The 15,412-nt window shown below is 47.3% G+C and overlaps 5 protein-coding genes across 5 annotated transcripts; 4 read left to right on the top strand and 1 right to left on the bottom strand.

Annotated features, from left to right (window-relative positions):
- Positions 1-233: 233 nt before the first annotated feature.
- On the top strand, positions 234-1,939 carry Z517_05767 (uncharacterized protein; the record flags this gene model as incomplete). Its single annotated transcript, XM_013427509.1, has 3 exons — positions 234-743; positions 1,712-1,792; positions 1,850-1,939. The coding sequence occupies 3 exons, from the start codon at positions 234-236 to the stop codon at positions 1,937-1,939; spliced, it is 681 nt and encodes a 226-aa protein (XP_013282963.1).
- A 427-nt stretch (positions 1,940-2,366) lies between these two features.
- On the top strand, positions 2,367-4,433 carry Z517_05766 (uncharacterized protein; the record flags this gene model as incomplete). The annotated part of the gene is made up of 8 exons (XM_013427508.1): positions 2,367-2,540; positions 2,595-3,015; positions 3,072-3,233; positions 3,293-3,538; positions 3,598-3,741; positions 3,789-3,915; positions 3,972-4,200; positions 4,272-4,433. 8 exons carry the CDS (start codon positions 2,367-2,369, stop codon positions 4,431-4,433), a joined length of 1,665 nt encoding a protein of 554 aa, XP_013282962.1.
- A 666-nt stretch (positions 4,434-5,099) lies between these two features.
- Positions 5,100-5,782, top strand: Z517_05765 (uncharacterized protein; the record flags this gene model as incomplete). Its single annotated transcript, XM_013427507.1, has 3 exons — positions 5,100-5,120; positions 5,197-5,253; positions 5,306-5,782. The coding sequence occupies 3 exons, from the start codon at positions 5,100-5,102 to the stop codon at positions 5,780-5,782; spliced, it is 555 nt and encodes a 184-aa protein (XP_013282961.1).
- A 98-nt stretch (positions 5,783-5,880) lies between these two features.
- Z517_05764 (uncharacterized protein) lies at positions 5,881-8,327 on the bottom strand (the record flags this gene model as incomplete). Its single annotated transcript, XM_013427506.1, has 8 exons — positions 5,881-5,988; positions 6,044-6,383; positions 6,450-6,949; positions 7,002-7,208; positions 7,266-7,555; positions 7,610-7,804; positions 7,855-7,873; positions 7,929-8,327. The coding sequence occupies 8 exons, from the start codon at positions 8,325-8,327 to the stop codon at positions 5,881-5,883; spliced, it is 2,058 nt and encodes a 685-aa protein (XP_013282960.1).
- Positions 8,328-10,037: 1,710 nt separating this feature from the next.
- On the top strand, positions 10,038-10,823 carry Z517_05763 (uncharacterized protein; the record flags this gene model as incomplete). The annotated part of the gene is made up of 1 exon (XM_013427505.1): positions 10,038-10,823. The coding sequence occupies one exon, from the start codon at positions 10,038-10,040 to the stop codon at positions 10,821-10,823; it is 786 nt and encodes a 261-aa protein (XP_013282959.1).
- Positions 10,824-15,412: the final 4,589 nt, after the last annotated feature.

Below are 15,412 nucleotides of genomic sequence, written 5' to 3'. Positions count from 1 at the left end.
GTCGCGCTTTGGCCTCAAAGCCAAGCTCTTCTAAATCTTAGCGAGGGCAAGTTCATCGCCCAGTCAACCCAGGGTGTTCGGTTGGACGCCGGGAAAGCTCCCAGGTCTAACCCGGCCGCATGGGCGACTGTTGGCGTGATGAAGCAATCATCTCGTTCCTGCCTCGACGGAGCAGTCACCAGCGTCATATTCGTCGATACGCACTTTGTCGCTCATTGATGACCTAGCCTACAATGTCTACATCTGAAAGTGACTTTGTCGCTCTCGTCACCGCCAGTTCAGCTGGACTGGGGGCTGCAGTGGCAAGGAGACTCGCGAAACTCGGGGCAAGAGTCGTTATCAACTATTGCAATAGCCGCGGAAAGGCAGACGCACTGATCGAGGAGTTGAACGCGCAATATCCAGGCTCACCCTCGAACGGAGACACGCCGGGCACCAAACAATATGGTGCCATCCAGGCTGACCTGAATAAACGGTCCGACATACAACGACTGGTGGACGAGGCCATCCAGCACATGGGAAGGCTGGACATGGTAGTGTCCAACCATGGCTGGACGACATTCACCAACTTCATGAATCTCGATGAGAATGTCAACGAGGACGACTGGGACCACTGTTTCAGCATGAACGTCAAGTCGCCCGTGTTCCTGTTCCATGCGGCCAAAAATCATCTCGAGGCCACCTGCGGATCGTTCACCACAGTATCTTCGCTCTCTGGAATCAAGCCCGGCGGCAGCTGCCTAGTAAGCTTTTTTTCTATCATGACTTTGCCGGTGCTAAGCTGAACACCTCCTCGGCCTACGCCGTTACTAAAGCAGCTCAAATCGAATGTTCCGGCCTGTTTTACAAGCCGAGTAGGGGGAACAAGCATTCGAACTTACTTTATAAGTAAACCCGGGTAAGAGGATCAAGAGGATCTCCTACTAACTAATGGCACCTAGAGATTAGTTCGAGTAACATAAGGGTCTCATACGTAAGAGGTACGTAATTCCAGGTGAAGTCCTTAAATTTAATATTAGTCATGTATATATAAGTCTACGTCCTAGTACTTCGTAGTTAGCGTCTGAACTCGAAGTATAGACCTACCCTAACTATAGACTCTTTCTCCTAGGTTAAACCGACGCCGTTAAATCTTCCTTAGGCCTAAATTCACGTCCTAAAAGCGAGACGGCGGTAATATAGTAGAGCGTACTCCTAATCGGAGCTAAATAGTCCGTCTATAGAACTAAGGCTTCTAGCCCTCTAGTCGCCTTTTATAATTCTACTGATAGGTATATATATTATATCTATATTCTAGAGAAGGTCTTCGTCGTTATCTTCATCATCCTTATCGTATTCCTTATCTTTATCGTCTACTTTATCTTTTTCATCTTTACCATCTTCACTACTTACGTTACGTAGAGTTATATCGTCGTCGCTAACTAGTGGGTCTCCAGTGTTTTTAAGGGTAGCAGCCTCTCTATCGCCTTCCCGCTTCGACATTTTCTTGAAACTTTTCAGCTAATCTTCGCCTAGCATGCCCGCGTAGTGTTTCTCTTTATCGTCTGGAGCATCGGATGGGGATTAGTTATAGATGGGTACAGGAGCTAAATCCCTGGCATTAATCGCTGCTCCTAAGATCCGTGTTAGCACGGTCGCGCCTAGCCTCATGCTTACGGTTTGTAACAGACACTTGACCATGAACTTTGACGCGCGCTGATTGTCGAATAAGGAATGGGGAATGAAATTTCCCACGACGATGCACGATGCTGTCCGAGAGAAAAACCCTCTGAAGATGATTATTACCTTGGAGGTGAGTCCCTGACCCTGGGCCATGCGCTGCTACTGAGGTGACCATCTTCGTCAATAGGATGTCGCAGACCATATTGTCCACCTGGCACAGAATCGATCGATCACTGGCACCACTGAGGTAATTGACGCCGGATACTTGTTGACTTGAACGGACGGTGGTCCAGAAACAACGGTGTACTACAGAGCCCCCAGCGAAGCTTAGGTACATGATTATATTGTTGATTGTCGTAGACAATAGTGATCAGCCTGTTCACATGGCAAGGTCAACACATTATGCACAGGCCATGACGCTTATCGGCCATGTTAATTTGCACAGTCCAGCCCGCGGCACCTCCGTCGTCTAATTAGTTCTGGCTTATAAGAAAGTAGTGTAGTGGCCCATTCAGAAAAGGCCACTTTGGCCAAAAGTCGTCTAGCTATCGAGAACACTCCCAATGGTGACACATTCGGATGCAATGGCTATTTCGGACCGAAAGGTGGCCCGGAAGCAGCCCCAGATGTCGCCCACAGCAGCATTCCCTCCCCATGGGGAGGCTGGACGAAGGTTGCCCTGCTACCGAATCCACCGAGCCACGATGACCCTTAACAGAGATGGTGAGCCAACTGACAAAATCAGGGCTGGCTCCTCGACCGTTTTATCAAGCGATATCCTCCTGGTAGAGCAACCACCCAGGAGTTCTCCTAAACTGTTGCCATACTACTCTGCTCCCATCACGATGTCGCAAGGGAAAACCTCTTACAATACCTTGGTAGGGTATCCGCAGGGTCTACTGCAATGTCCGAGCGTTGACAAGTTTTTCTAGGTCGCGCTGACCGTAGCGACGGGCTCGATCTCCTATGGCTACCTCATCTCCATCGTCGGCAGCACCTTGAGCAAGCCGGACTGGTATGAGTACTTTGGACTCGTCACTTCGGGTCCAGGGCTCGACCATTCCAATGCCCTGATCGCCGCCATGCAATGTCTGTTCTACGTCGGCTCTCTGATTTGCAACCTGTTCTACCCATATGTGTCCGACCGATGGGGTCGTCGAACGCCTATTGCCGTGGGATCCATCATTACCATTATCGGTGGCGCGCTGCAGACTGGATCCGTCCATCCAGCCATGTTCATTGTAGCTCGTTTCATATCCGGCTTTGGCGCTGTCTTCTTCATGTGCGGTGTTCCTCTGTACCAGGCTGAGATTGCGCCACCCAACATGCGCGGATTCTTGGTGGGCTTGCACGGTAAGCAGGCGGCTCCTCTCAATACAGATCGACATTAGCTAAAGCATCTGTCTTAGGCGCGCAAGTCGGTACGGGAACGCTTGTGGCCCAGTGGATTGGCGTTGCCTTCTACCATGTCAACGGTTCAGGTGGCTGGCGAGGACCACTGGCAATCCAATGCCTCTTTCCAGCTCTGATCCTAGGACTCATTTGGCTCCTTCCAGAAAGCCCTCGTTGGTGTGAGTCTTGTGCACCAGCAACCCGAACAGGAACCGGGGTAATGGCTGACACCAAATAGTGTACATGAAGGGTCGCTCGGAAGATGCGTTGAAGGTGTTGATTCGACTGCATTCGAGCAAGTCGTCCGAATCACACGAGTTTGCGGACCGAGAGTACCAGATTCTTAAGGCTCAAATCGATTTTGAAACTCCTTCGAAAACGTCACTCTGGAAAATGGTGAAACAGCCGCCGCTCCGAAAACGGTTGGTCATTGGCTTTATCACCATGTTTGGCACGCAGTGTATTGGGACACTCATCATCCTTGGTGAGTACATGGTTCGCCTGAGCTTGAATCTGGCCTTCTCACTGACTATTGTCCCACAGCGTATGGTCCAGTCATCTTCGGTACTCTCGGCTATGGGCCCTTTACCATTGCACTGCTGTTTGCCGCCTGGACCGTTTTGAATCCAATTGGCAACCTCATCGGCGGCTGGCTGAACGACAAGGTTAACCGCTGTACATTGCTACGTAAGCTCGACTTTCTGATTGATGATTTCTACCGCTGACACTTGTAGTGATTGGATACTCCGGCGCAAGTGCCTGGATGATTTGTGTCGCTGTCCTGATCAAGCTGTACGCTGGCACGGCGAACAAGGCAGGCAACAGCGCCGTCGTATTTTTCATTTTCTTGGATCTTATCTGGTCGGTCAATTATTTGTGCCGATTTCTTCAATCTTTGCTGATCTTGTTTTCTGCAGGATCACAACATTCATCGAGGCAACTTCTTTCATCTACGTCTCCGAGATTTACCCCAGCTACATGAGATCCCAGGGAGTCTCGCTTGGAATGTCGGGGCTGTTCATGATCTCTTTGATCCTCACGGCAGTGACTCCAACGGCTTTAGCCCACATTGGCTGGCGCTACTATATCGTCTTTGCGGTTCTCTCTGCCGTCATGGGCATCATCGTCGCCATTTGGTGGCCCGAGGTAATTTATAGTCCCTCTTTTTCGCCGCAGGAGACTTGGGAGTTGCGGAGGCTGATCATTGCACTATCTAGACCCGTGGGTACACTCTCGAGCAGCTCGGAGCTGTCTTTGGTGATAAAGTCGTCGCGGTGGAGCAGCTTGTTCTGCCTGGAGGTTCAAAACGCAACAGCTACGAGCAGGTCGAGGAAGTGAGCGTCGATATTCCCGAGGTCGAAGCTAAGAGCGCCCATTGAGCTCGAGGGAGGGCTTGGTTTCTCTACGACGAAAGGTAGAAAGTGCTCCATTGCCCACATTTACTGCAACAGACCTGAGGCAGTTCTGTACGGTGGGCAAGAATGAGTTACCGCATGAAAGTCGTATCGAACTTAAATCATGTTCGATAACGGGTTTGAGCATTTTGACTCTCCAGTGAATCTCTAGTCGGTAGAATCTACATCTCAGGGCCGAAGAGGGTTTGCATAGTCGTGATATGAACCCGTTCTCGCACATCGTGCGCCACCACCGATGGCAGAGCATGAGAATATCGCAGAATCTCTCATTCGAACGACGGATTGAATGTACCACTAGCTCCTTTCCTAGAGCTCGATGCCGGATCCGTTGTAACTGTTACCACTACCGGCTTCGGCTGCACTGCGATGGCTTGACAGGATATCAAGCTCCAAGACCGAGCCACGTAATTCCAACAGGGTGTAAACTAATATTCCCGGAAGTTGCACAAAGATCCGAGACGGGGAAGACTGGACCCGAAGTTGTCATGCCCGGAGAAAGAGGTATCCGGCTTGCGGGAGGTGAAATATAGACAGGTTGTCCGGTAGTCATAATATCTACACGTTGTCTGTCTGTGAGGTTCTTTTCGAGTAGATCAGTAACTCGCACATATTATCAAGTGCCCAGCAACCATGTCGGTATGGAAAGATGAAGTATGTAGCCGCTGCAGATGAGAATTTTCGTCACATTGAGTGGCTTTGCATGGATAGTCACTGAAGTCTTTTGCAGACGACCTTGACCACCACCGATGAACTCCATGGCCACCTCCCAGGAGGACCGTCTAAGGTTGGAACAGACAGCCACGCTGCGCTCTGCCACGTGCTAACGAGACATACAGTATCATAATCCCGATTTGAAGCATGTCGAGGAGGAGGTGCTTCAACATTACAAAGTCTTTTCGCGCTTTTGCAATTACGAGTGCTTGGAAGATCCACACGGCGGCAAGCGATTCTGGGAGCTCGACGACATGATGATCTTTGATCTCATGGGATGCACGAACCGGCCGGACTTTCGCGCCCACTATGAGAAGGTCACATTGTATCTCAAAGATGCGCACGTTGCGTTCAAGGATTTGGAGATCGTCGCCGTGAGCGAGACTTTCGCGTACGCGACTGCGCTCGAAAGATATTGGGGCAAGGCAGAGGACGGCAACGATTTTGATCTGCACTTTCGCATTACAAGTTTGATGCAAAAGACAAGCAATGGCTGGCAATATATCCACGAGCATTACTCGTTTCCAGTGGACATGGCGACAAAGCTGGCCGACTTCTCTTCGGGGATCGCTGTCAACGATAGCCTCGCGCTGAAGAAATGAGGGCGCAATTGAGTTGTGGTAGAACCCCAGGGCACGGGCGATATCGATCCGTATCCTAGGAACCTTGTCCCGCGCATGTGGCCACGACTCGTCCACTTTTATAGCTCCCAATTAAAGAAATCGTTCGTCTCCGTATCTAGGTCAAGGCCCGGAAGTAGCATGCTAAGACTTTCTGGCTGGAAATCAGAGAGCTCGAAATCAGGAGCCTAATTTGAAGAGGTCAGTACCGTGCATCACTGGGCGTAGCGACGTTCCCCCTACCTCTTGAGTCATGTCACCATGTTGTAGGTGATTCTGATTGCACATCATGTCGATCTCCTTTGAGATATTCTCAACGCCTACAGAGCCCCGAGTAGCACTTGGGCCACCACTATTTTGGACCGCACCTTTTGCATGCTTGACGGCCACACGGGCAAACGAGGCAAGTTGCTTGACAAATGACGTGGATATTTCGGAATTTGTAGCAAATTCCACTCGGGCAAAATGGCCTGCTCCGATGTCCAGTAATGAGAGATCAGATTGGACAGTCGGGCTCTCGGGAGCTTGTAAGATATGAATAAAGAGGTCGATGACGGCCTGGATAGGAGCTGAGAAAGCGAGCCTAGACAATCTTCAGTATCCATCATGGAAAAGGACCACTCAGAATTGATGAAAACCATTTACTTACAGTATCGGACAATTGGCATCCAGATGGACCCATTTAGTTGCTAGGATTAGCGCACGAGCAGCTTCGGCCACAATGGAGCGCGAGGCCTCGACTTGCTTTCGATCCTCGAAGTTGTCTTGTGGCCTGAGCATCGTTTGAGACCAGGGGTACGTCAAAGCATTGTGAATTTCGGACAGCAGGTTGTAGTACATGAATTGTAAGTGGAGCGCCTGGTTCAGCTTGATACTCGACGGCAATGTAGCTGGATTGATTGGGGCAGCGACACGAAAAACGTATGCCATCGAGTCTTTGAGTGCTCTGAGCTGTTGATCCAAGGCAACAACAGTTTTGATCGTCTCGCCAGGCTTCAGTTGGAAAGCTTGAACGCTGGACAGCTGCTTATTCACCAGTGACGATAGCTGAGAGAGGCGAATGAGCATGTTACAATACACCACGTCCACGGAGCTTCCAATGGGCCCACAGACTGGGATCGGGCAACTGATATCGTTGTCATCCGTGATCTAGGCACACTCAGTTAGAAGATTAATTTATGTGAAATCTCCGGCCACTCACAGACGGCCGACCTGAACGTGAGGCGATACTCTTTTCCAGGCAATATATGGCCCAGAATATCCAGTCTCGATGGCATGCTTCTTGATCTGTCAACCCCCAAGAAGCCACGGCCTGCCGATGTAGGCCCTTCGAGCAAGCTAGCCGTAGAGCGTTGGAGCATAGCATGTACTCCAGCGCTGGGCTGCCCAGCTCGTCCACAAAATAAGCCTCCCTCTGTCAGTGGATGTGTCTTTGGCGGAGGTGGCGGAGATTTGCCTTGCTTACCATGAGCGAAAGAGCCTGCACGCCGATGAGAGAGCTTCGAAAGTATAAGATCTCCGTATGCATGGATAGTGCATTTTCGAAAAATTCCCACGATGTTTGAGATGCCTCCTGGAATGTTGCAGTTTTGGCAAGGTGCAAGCGTGATCCCGTGGCGTAGATGATATTCCTCAATGCGTACCAGGCAGGATCTTCGCTGGTATCGAGGCCATTAAGATGGGCACGCAGTCTCGACTCAAACCACGACTGCTGCACAACCCCGAATCTGGCTGCCGGCGCTGCTTCGAAGAAACCTAGTGTCGCGAGGATCAGCATTCTCCGATGCAAGACGAAGATGAAAGTCTCACATCTCGCATACACGCAGGCGTCATTTGCGCTCGGCTCGGGGGCACGAACGGGAGACATCCTCTTTTCCATCTTGAGCGGTCGCATTATTTCCCGTGTGAAGGTAATCGCAGATTCCTGGAATCCCGAGCATCCGCATCGATCCGTGACCCATTGGATGCCCGGCTTTGAACATATCGACAGAAAGGACCTCGGACCTGACAGCGTTGAGCAGCTAGTGTGAGAGACATCAGAATGACGGACTTACCATGGTACTCGTAGTATGACTGATGCAAGATTAGCCTCGTCGGGCGGATGTGACAGTAGCGTGGAAGCACCTACCGATTCGGCAGAATAGATACTGCTTCTCTCCTGTTTGTCAATACTACGCTCCTCCTGACCATCAACCCTGACCCTCCCATCGTCATAGCGCGGCGATTTGATGGCTTCGCTCCGTGACCAGCCAGGTGAACTGTTTGTCGACTTATCGACGATGCCGAACACGTGCGGGTCAGGCATTGGAGTGATTCTTGAGGTCGATATGGGGGTTTGCTGTTGAGAGGGACGGATTTCTGGTGGCGCATCAGGAGCTCCCATGGCATCCCGGCCCAGTGCCATTTCTGTGGTGGACGTGATCAAAGTGTCAGAAGGTGCAGTCGTGTATGTCTCCAAAGAAGCTCGCGAGGCACGCTCCAAGGTGATATCGCTGGCAAAAGCGGTCCTATGCTGTGCCGCAGTCATCTCGAATTCGTGCTGAGGTCGGAGGCCTGAACTTGAAGATTTACCTTGCTCGTCTGCAGTCTCGAGGATTTTGGTATTCTCTGTATTATTGCTGTTTGCCTGTAGTAAGGCTTCGAGTCTCGTCAGGAGCTCGGCTGATCTCTCCTGCTCCTTTTGTCTGTCTTTTGGCCTCACTCGCCGTGCTGAAGGCCAAGTGCAGGCTACATTGCGGTCTCGGCAATACACGCATGGATTGCCTCCATCACCTGGAAGCTGTCAGAAGCAATCGATATCGGGATCTCGGCTGCCTACATCGAACTTTTTTGACCCTGCAAAAGTTACAGGCAAGAGAACGTCTTGTCCTAGGCATGGCTTCTGAGGCCGGGACTGGCATCTGCGCTCTGTCCATTATGTCTTCTATCTGCGGAAGGGTAGACTGCGTGCTTCGTCAGCATTGACTTTATCGTTATCTTCTGCAATGCTCACAATACTAGGTGTGGAAGTGTAACGTAGAGATTGGTGTCAATTGATGATTTGGGGGTCCTTTGCCCCAGACTTCAGGGCCCCTTGGCGCACCCCTCACTTACGAACCACCAAACCAACCATTCTTAACTTTCAGACATTAGGCGTTCTTATTGGGAGTCAGTCAGAGCCAAAATAAGGCAGGGTCCATTTGACGGGGACTCTAAACGCTTTACAATACCGTGCATTAATGGTGCATGCTACTGTAGCGTGGTGCATGTTATGAGCATGAAGCGCACGAAGTCTAGTAAGCCTGGGGGCCACCCCAGAGTGCCTAAAGAATCGCCGGGTTGCGGGGACTAAGGGGCGCTGGTCGGGAGTATGCGAGGTAGTTTGTACAGAGTACCGGGTACACAAGACACGACACTGCATAATTCCGGCAACCTCGGGACAAGGCGCAGCGCCGAGGCCTGGAAGCCTCCTGGGTGCCTCCGGTACATGTGGTGTGATAACATAAGCCTGGGTCGACCGACGCTTGGGGGAGATTTGAGATCAAGTGCAACACTCCAACTGCTTGCTCGAGTGGCTTGGCGCAATGGCCCCTACGGTGACTCCCAGTTATACGGCAGCGGCTCATAGCTGGGCTGCTGGCTCAGCCGTGCTATAATGAGAGTAGCCTCGATTTCTTCATTTAATCCATCGGCATGAAGAGAAAGCAGCCTGAAAGTCACCGTCATCAGGAATGGGCTGCCAGGCTGAGCTTGCCCTCCTAAAAGGATTATGCTAGCTCACGATGAAAGAAAACTTTCTCCTCATGTCTAAGGTACCGTCCACGACAGTGTTGTACTCATCCATAATGTCGCAATCATTATCCAGAAGTCGACTGGCGTCGAAGTTCGATCGTGCTTTGGGCATTGTCGGGGAATCTTGCAACAATCAGCAGGAAGCAATTACTAATTTGATCTAATGGACCTCGTCATCCTACACCTCTCTTACGAGTCGTTTTAACCGACGCCGTCCTCGCTAACCATGAGGCTTAACCCGCCCTTTATAGTCTATTCCTCGGATCTATGTATCAGTCTCTGTATGGAATGTCATGAGGTACTAGTAGGAAGTGGGGAGGGTAACCGAGGCTTCTACTTCATTCCGCATATATCAAAGTAGAGGGTAAATAGAGAGCTGTCAAGACTGCATCATTAACTATTGAGTCATATACACATCGATACTATAAGCTTGCATAACGCATTTTACCATCGCAGAGCCTTCAATATGATCAAGCTCGTCTATGTTATTGAGAGACGTCCAGATATGCCAGAGAAAGCCTTCTACGATTACTGGCTGAACAAACATGGACCGTTAGTTCGTCGCCATGCGAAAGCAATTCGCGCCAAGAAATACGTGCAAAGCCATCTAATCGAGACACCGATCAACGAGGCGCTACGCAGCGCCCGCAATATGCTCGGTCCAGTTGCGGGGATCACAGAAGTGTGGTGGGATAGTGTCGAGGATTTCCAAGCAGGCCTTTCAACACCTGATGGACAAGCCGCTGCTGCTGAGTTATCGGCTGACGAGGATAAATTTATCGATGTCAAGAAGTCCCGCGTGTTCATGACGAAAGAACATGTCATCTTCGACTACACCGACAAGAAGCCCTTGGGAGGCCAGGCTATCAAGTGTACCTACCTGTTGACGAGGCGAGACAACCTCAGTCAAGAAGCATGCCATAAGACGTGGCTAGAAGATCATGGGCCATTCGTGAATCAATTTGCGGATGTGTCAAATATGGCCAAGTATATACAGAGTCATACGATCGCCCCTGAGCTTAATGCCAGCATAGGCAAAGGCCGTGGGCTAGCGGCGCCACTTGATGGGATCACAGAAGTGTGGTTCGACGACCCAGGCAAGAGTCAGGCCACAGAGGAAGCTCAGAAGGCTGATGAAGCTATGGTTAAAGATGAAAGGCGGTTTGTTGATATGGGCAGGTCACACTGCTTCATCACAAAGGAGTATGTTATTTTTGACTACTCTAATAGTGTCAGCTCAGCAGCATTATGAGGGTAGTTCTATATAAGAGGAAATAAATGCCTCTACGAACCCCCTTCGTTAATCATGTAATGGATTAATGTATCTGAGCTGCTTCCTGTAAGGCCTAACTAGGTTAGGCTTACTTAGTCATAGTTCCTTAATTACATAAGCTAGGTCGAGAGTACCTAAGGTATAAATGTTAAGTAACTTTAGAGTAGTATAGTAAAGTAGGTATTATAAGTTAGCTATAAGAGAGTGTAAACTATAAAAGGGTAATAAACGTAGCTATATACTTATAAGGTCTACCCCGAATAGGTAACTAAAGATAGTATATTAATATACTAATATAGTCTAGTCTAGTATACTAATATACCGTATATTTCCCTTTTTAGAAGTTACGTAATCTACGTAATCTTAGCCTTGTCCTTAATCCGTACACTCTCTTACTAGGTGTTAGAAACGACCTTTATACGACCTGGAGCGCGGGGCGCCTAGAGGTAGGTCTACTAGGGTAGTAGCCTAGTAATATAAGGCTAGGTTACGTACTATACGTAACTACTAGAAAGGGAAGGGGACAATATATTAATATACTGTAATGGGCTGGGTAGGTCGAAAGAAGGATAGTACAGTCACGTGACTATATAGAAGACTTAATATGAGTTTTCCGTTAAGTATTACTAAGAGAACTTAAGAAGAAGATAGGTAGAGAGGATCATCATTCTACGCGGCGTCGATAATAACTAAGTCTTTATTATATTATATTTCTCTTACTACTACCGCTACTACTATCTAATCTCTTCTACCGCCTACGATACCTTATAGTATAACCTAGACGTTAACTCTAAAGATTAAACGTACTAGCGGCTAAATCCTAATTAAGGAACCTCTTACGACTACTAACCTACTAGATAGGCCTCTATACGTTATTATACGTATACGCTAAACCTTAACCGATCCTCGTATATTAGTACCTCTATTAAGAGTTATTCTTAGCTCGAAATCGAAAGAATTATAACGAGAATTATAATATCTTAAGAAGGTACTACGTCGTAAAGCGGTAAAGTTAGCGATATAGTATAGCGAAGTACTCTACGGAAGAGTTCTCTAGATAAGGCGGTAATTAGATAATTCTATTTGAGGTTAATAACTAAAAAACTAGTAGAAGTCCGTTTAACTCTAATAATCTATAGATAGAGGTTATTTCGAGGAGCTTAAGGCGTTCTATCGGTATATAAGTAGGATTTAATACGAGCTAAAGTCGTTCTAAAAGAACGTTAAAAATAAATTATAATTAATTATAGAAGGAAAGACTAAGAAAGCCTTTTCCTCTATAATTTAAATATAATTAACGGGTTATTTCGGGATAGAATCGCGGAAGATAGAGGCGTTCCTAGTAAAAGGGTTAAGAACCCTTTCCTTAGAAATCTAGTAAGCGACTAAGCTTAAGGTATAAAAATAATAGAGGATATAAACTAGAGAGAATACTTCTATAGAAGTAGAAGAGATAGAGTCGTTAGTTAAAAAGTTTAGAAGCTTAAGTATAAAAGAGCGATCGATATATAACTTATAGATCTACTAGATTAAGACGATATACCTCTAGAAGTCCTTACGTTAATTAGGAAGGCTATAACGTAAGGTAAGTAAGGATATTAAGATTAAAGGCCGTAAGCGAGGTATATATATTACTATTAAGTCTATAACGGTATTCTAAGGTCCTTAAGAACTTTTACTAGATTCTCCTAGTATAAATCTTTAGTTTATTTAGTTAGTTAAAAACTATAGTTATTTTAGTTCTTTAGACGATTATAGATATTATAGAAATAACGGTAGAGAGGAGAGAAAGATATACTATAAGAGATAATAATAAATTATCTCTCTTTACGGACTCGAAGTTAGTATAGAGTACTTTAGCGTCGTCCGGAATAGCGCTATAGATAACTAGATTTATTTTATTATAGATACCTTAATTAAGTAGCGAAACTTCTAGATATCCTTACTTTAAGGGAAAGAATATAACTTAATTCCTCGAAGATTTCGAAAAACTATTAATTTATTATTAATAGCTAGAGGAAGAACGTATTAAGAGTATAGTTAGATTCTACTATTCGACTACGACTAATATCGTTCGAAACTTACCTAAATATCGCTAGAAAGACTAGAAGGAGATCTAACGAGAAATACTACGAGAATAGGAAGATAATAATAAAGAATAACTAATTTTAATAACTACTTATCTAGAATTCCTTAAGAATAGACCTTAAAGTAACTAGGAAGATCTACGCGTATACCTACGTAAGTTTAAGAGTATCGCGGACTATCTCTATCCTTCTTCTACCCCTTAAGGTTAACGTTCTCCGTTAGATATTTTTCTTTTATTATAGGTATTTATATATTATTTTTCTTCCTCTATCTAACGTAGGTCTCCCTATCTCTATAGCTAGTCGCGTTATTAAGATATCGAAGTCTGAAAATACCCTATCTCGAGGCGTTGAAGCGTATACCGCTAAGCATTATCTACACTAAATACTAAAGTAGCCTAGTCTAGTGTCAGAGCTGCTTCCTGTATGGCCTAACGTAGTTAGGCTTCCTCAGTCACAGTTCCTTTATTACATGAGCTGGGTCGAGAGTACGCAAGGTATGAATAGTCGAGTGACTTCAGAATAGTATAGTGAAGTAGATGTCATGAGTTGGCTACGAGAGAGTGTAACTATGAAAGGGGAATGAGCGTAGCTATATACTTATGAGGCATATCCCGAATAGGCAACTGGGAATGGTATGTTGATATGTTGATATGGTAGTATACCATCATACTAACATATCGAACATTTCTCCTTTGGGTAGTCACGTGCAGTACGTGACCTAGCCTTGTGTAGTCAGGCTGCCGCCCCGGCAGACCTGCCTCCGGGCGCCCCGCGCTCTAGGTCATATGAAGGCCATTTCTAACACCATCTCCCCTCCTTCCTGTTCGTTGTCCTCAACGTACTTAAGGTAGGTCGCGCCCACCCTCCATCGTCTCTCGTCTTCTTCCCTTCTTCTTTGTTCGCCATGGCTAACCATACAGTCCTTCCGTATAGTTAAACCTCGTCGTTCCACAAAACCGGTGAAAACTCAAAGTGAGCGTCGTATCGAACTCGCCGACTCCATCTCTACCGATCCCGAGAACATCGCAATGGTGGCCTACACCGAGTGCGTTAACTACGGGGTTGTCTGTTACTACGACCGCGAGCAGTCGTCTTCTTGTGCCGAATGTCTCCGGAAACAGCGAAAATGTGACGGTACCTTTTCGATGGAAGAATTCCGAAAAGTGGGGGAATAAAAGAAACAATTGGTTGTAAAGTCACGGGCGAAGCGAAAAGAAATTGCCCGTTTACGTAAAGCGATGGCGGACGCCTAGCTGGCGCTGGCTAATGTAGAAGAGGAGGACGGTTCCCTACAAGACGACCTCTCCCGCTTAGAGGAGGTCTCGAGTCGAATGTTACGTCGTGAGATGCAGGCGCTGGGTGTCTTCGATAAGTTGCCTGACTCCGAAGAGGTGGCTCTGGCTGAGCCTAACTTTGCTTAGTCCGACGCTCCGAGCGTCGAGTAGGTTAATTGGGAAGCTATACTGTCTGGTGAAACCACTTAGGGTGTTACCTCTGAGCTTCCTTTAGAGTTTCCTTCGTAAGGTGAGCCTCCGGTTCCCAACTATTTTCCGACTCGTCATATCCTAACTACTTAATTAGGTACTGGGGAGTGCTACGCCTGACGCGTCTCCTGAGCACTCTTTCCACGTCGTACTCTTCCGTTGTAACTCCTTCGTCTAAAGGTAGTGATTTGACTGGTTTAGCGTCCTTTAGTGCTGGTTTAAGTAATGAAACATGGAATACATTATGAATTCTTATGTTCTTAGGAAGCTCTAGTCGGTAGTTGACCTTCCCTATCTTTTCCTTGATTCTGAACGGTCCTAGTTTGATATGATCCAGTTTTGTGCTTAGTCGCTTTGTCTTGATGTTTTTTCGCAAAAGGTAGACGGGGTCCCCCTCTTCTAGGGGCGGTCCCTCGACCCTTCTTTTATTTGCGTATGTTGCCATTCTTTTTGCGATGAACTGCAGGGTCTCTCGCAGTCTTTCGTGGATTTCTTTCATTGTTTTAGCCTTTATTAGTGCTCTTAGGTTCGAGCTCTCTTGGGTGTTGTCCTCTAGTCTTGGGTGGAATCCATAATTAGCGTAGAATGGGCTTAATCCTGTTGCTGACCTATGGTTATTGAAGTAGAATTGTGCGATCGGTAGCATCGCAACCTAATTCGTTTGTCCGTAGTCTACGTACATCCGTAGGTATTGTTCCAGTGTCTAGTTCGTTCTCTCTGTTTGACCGTCTGTCTGAGGGTGGAATGATGTGGATAGTTTGTGCTTCGTAACTAATAGCCTCATCAGTTCCTTCTAGAACTTTAACGTGAAGAGCTTATCTCGGTCTGTAATGATTTCTTTTAGCATGCCGTAGTTTACGAACACGGTTCTCAAGAATTCATATGCGAAGTCTTCGGCCGTCGAGCTTTCCAAGTATGGCCTGAAGTAGGAGAACTTTGTAAGTCTATCGTATATCACTAGAATACTATCGTAAGTCACACCCGTGAGGGGTTC

The sequence above is a fragment of the Fonsecaea pedrosoi genome, assembly GCF_000835455.1.
Source record: "Fonsecaea pedrosoi CBS 271.37 unplaced genomic scaffold supercont1.4, whole genome shotgun sequence".
In the NCBI taxonomy this organism is placed as follows: domain Eukaryota; kingdom Fungi; phylum Ascomycota; class Eurotiomycetes; order Chaetothyriales; family Herpotrichiellaceae; genus Fonsecaea; species Fonsecaea pedrosoi.
Note: the sequence above shows the minus strand (reverse complement) of the source record. Positions and strands in the feature narration are given on the sequence as shown.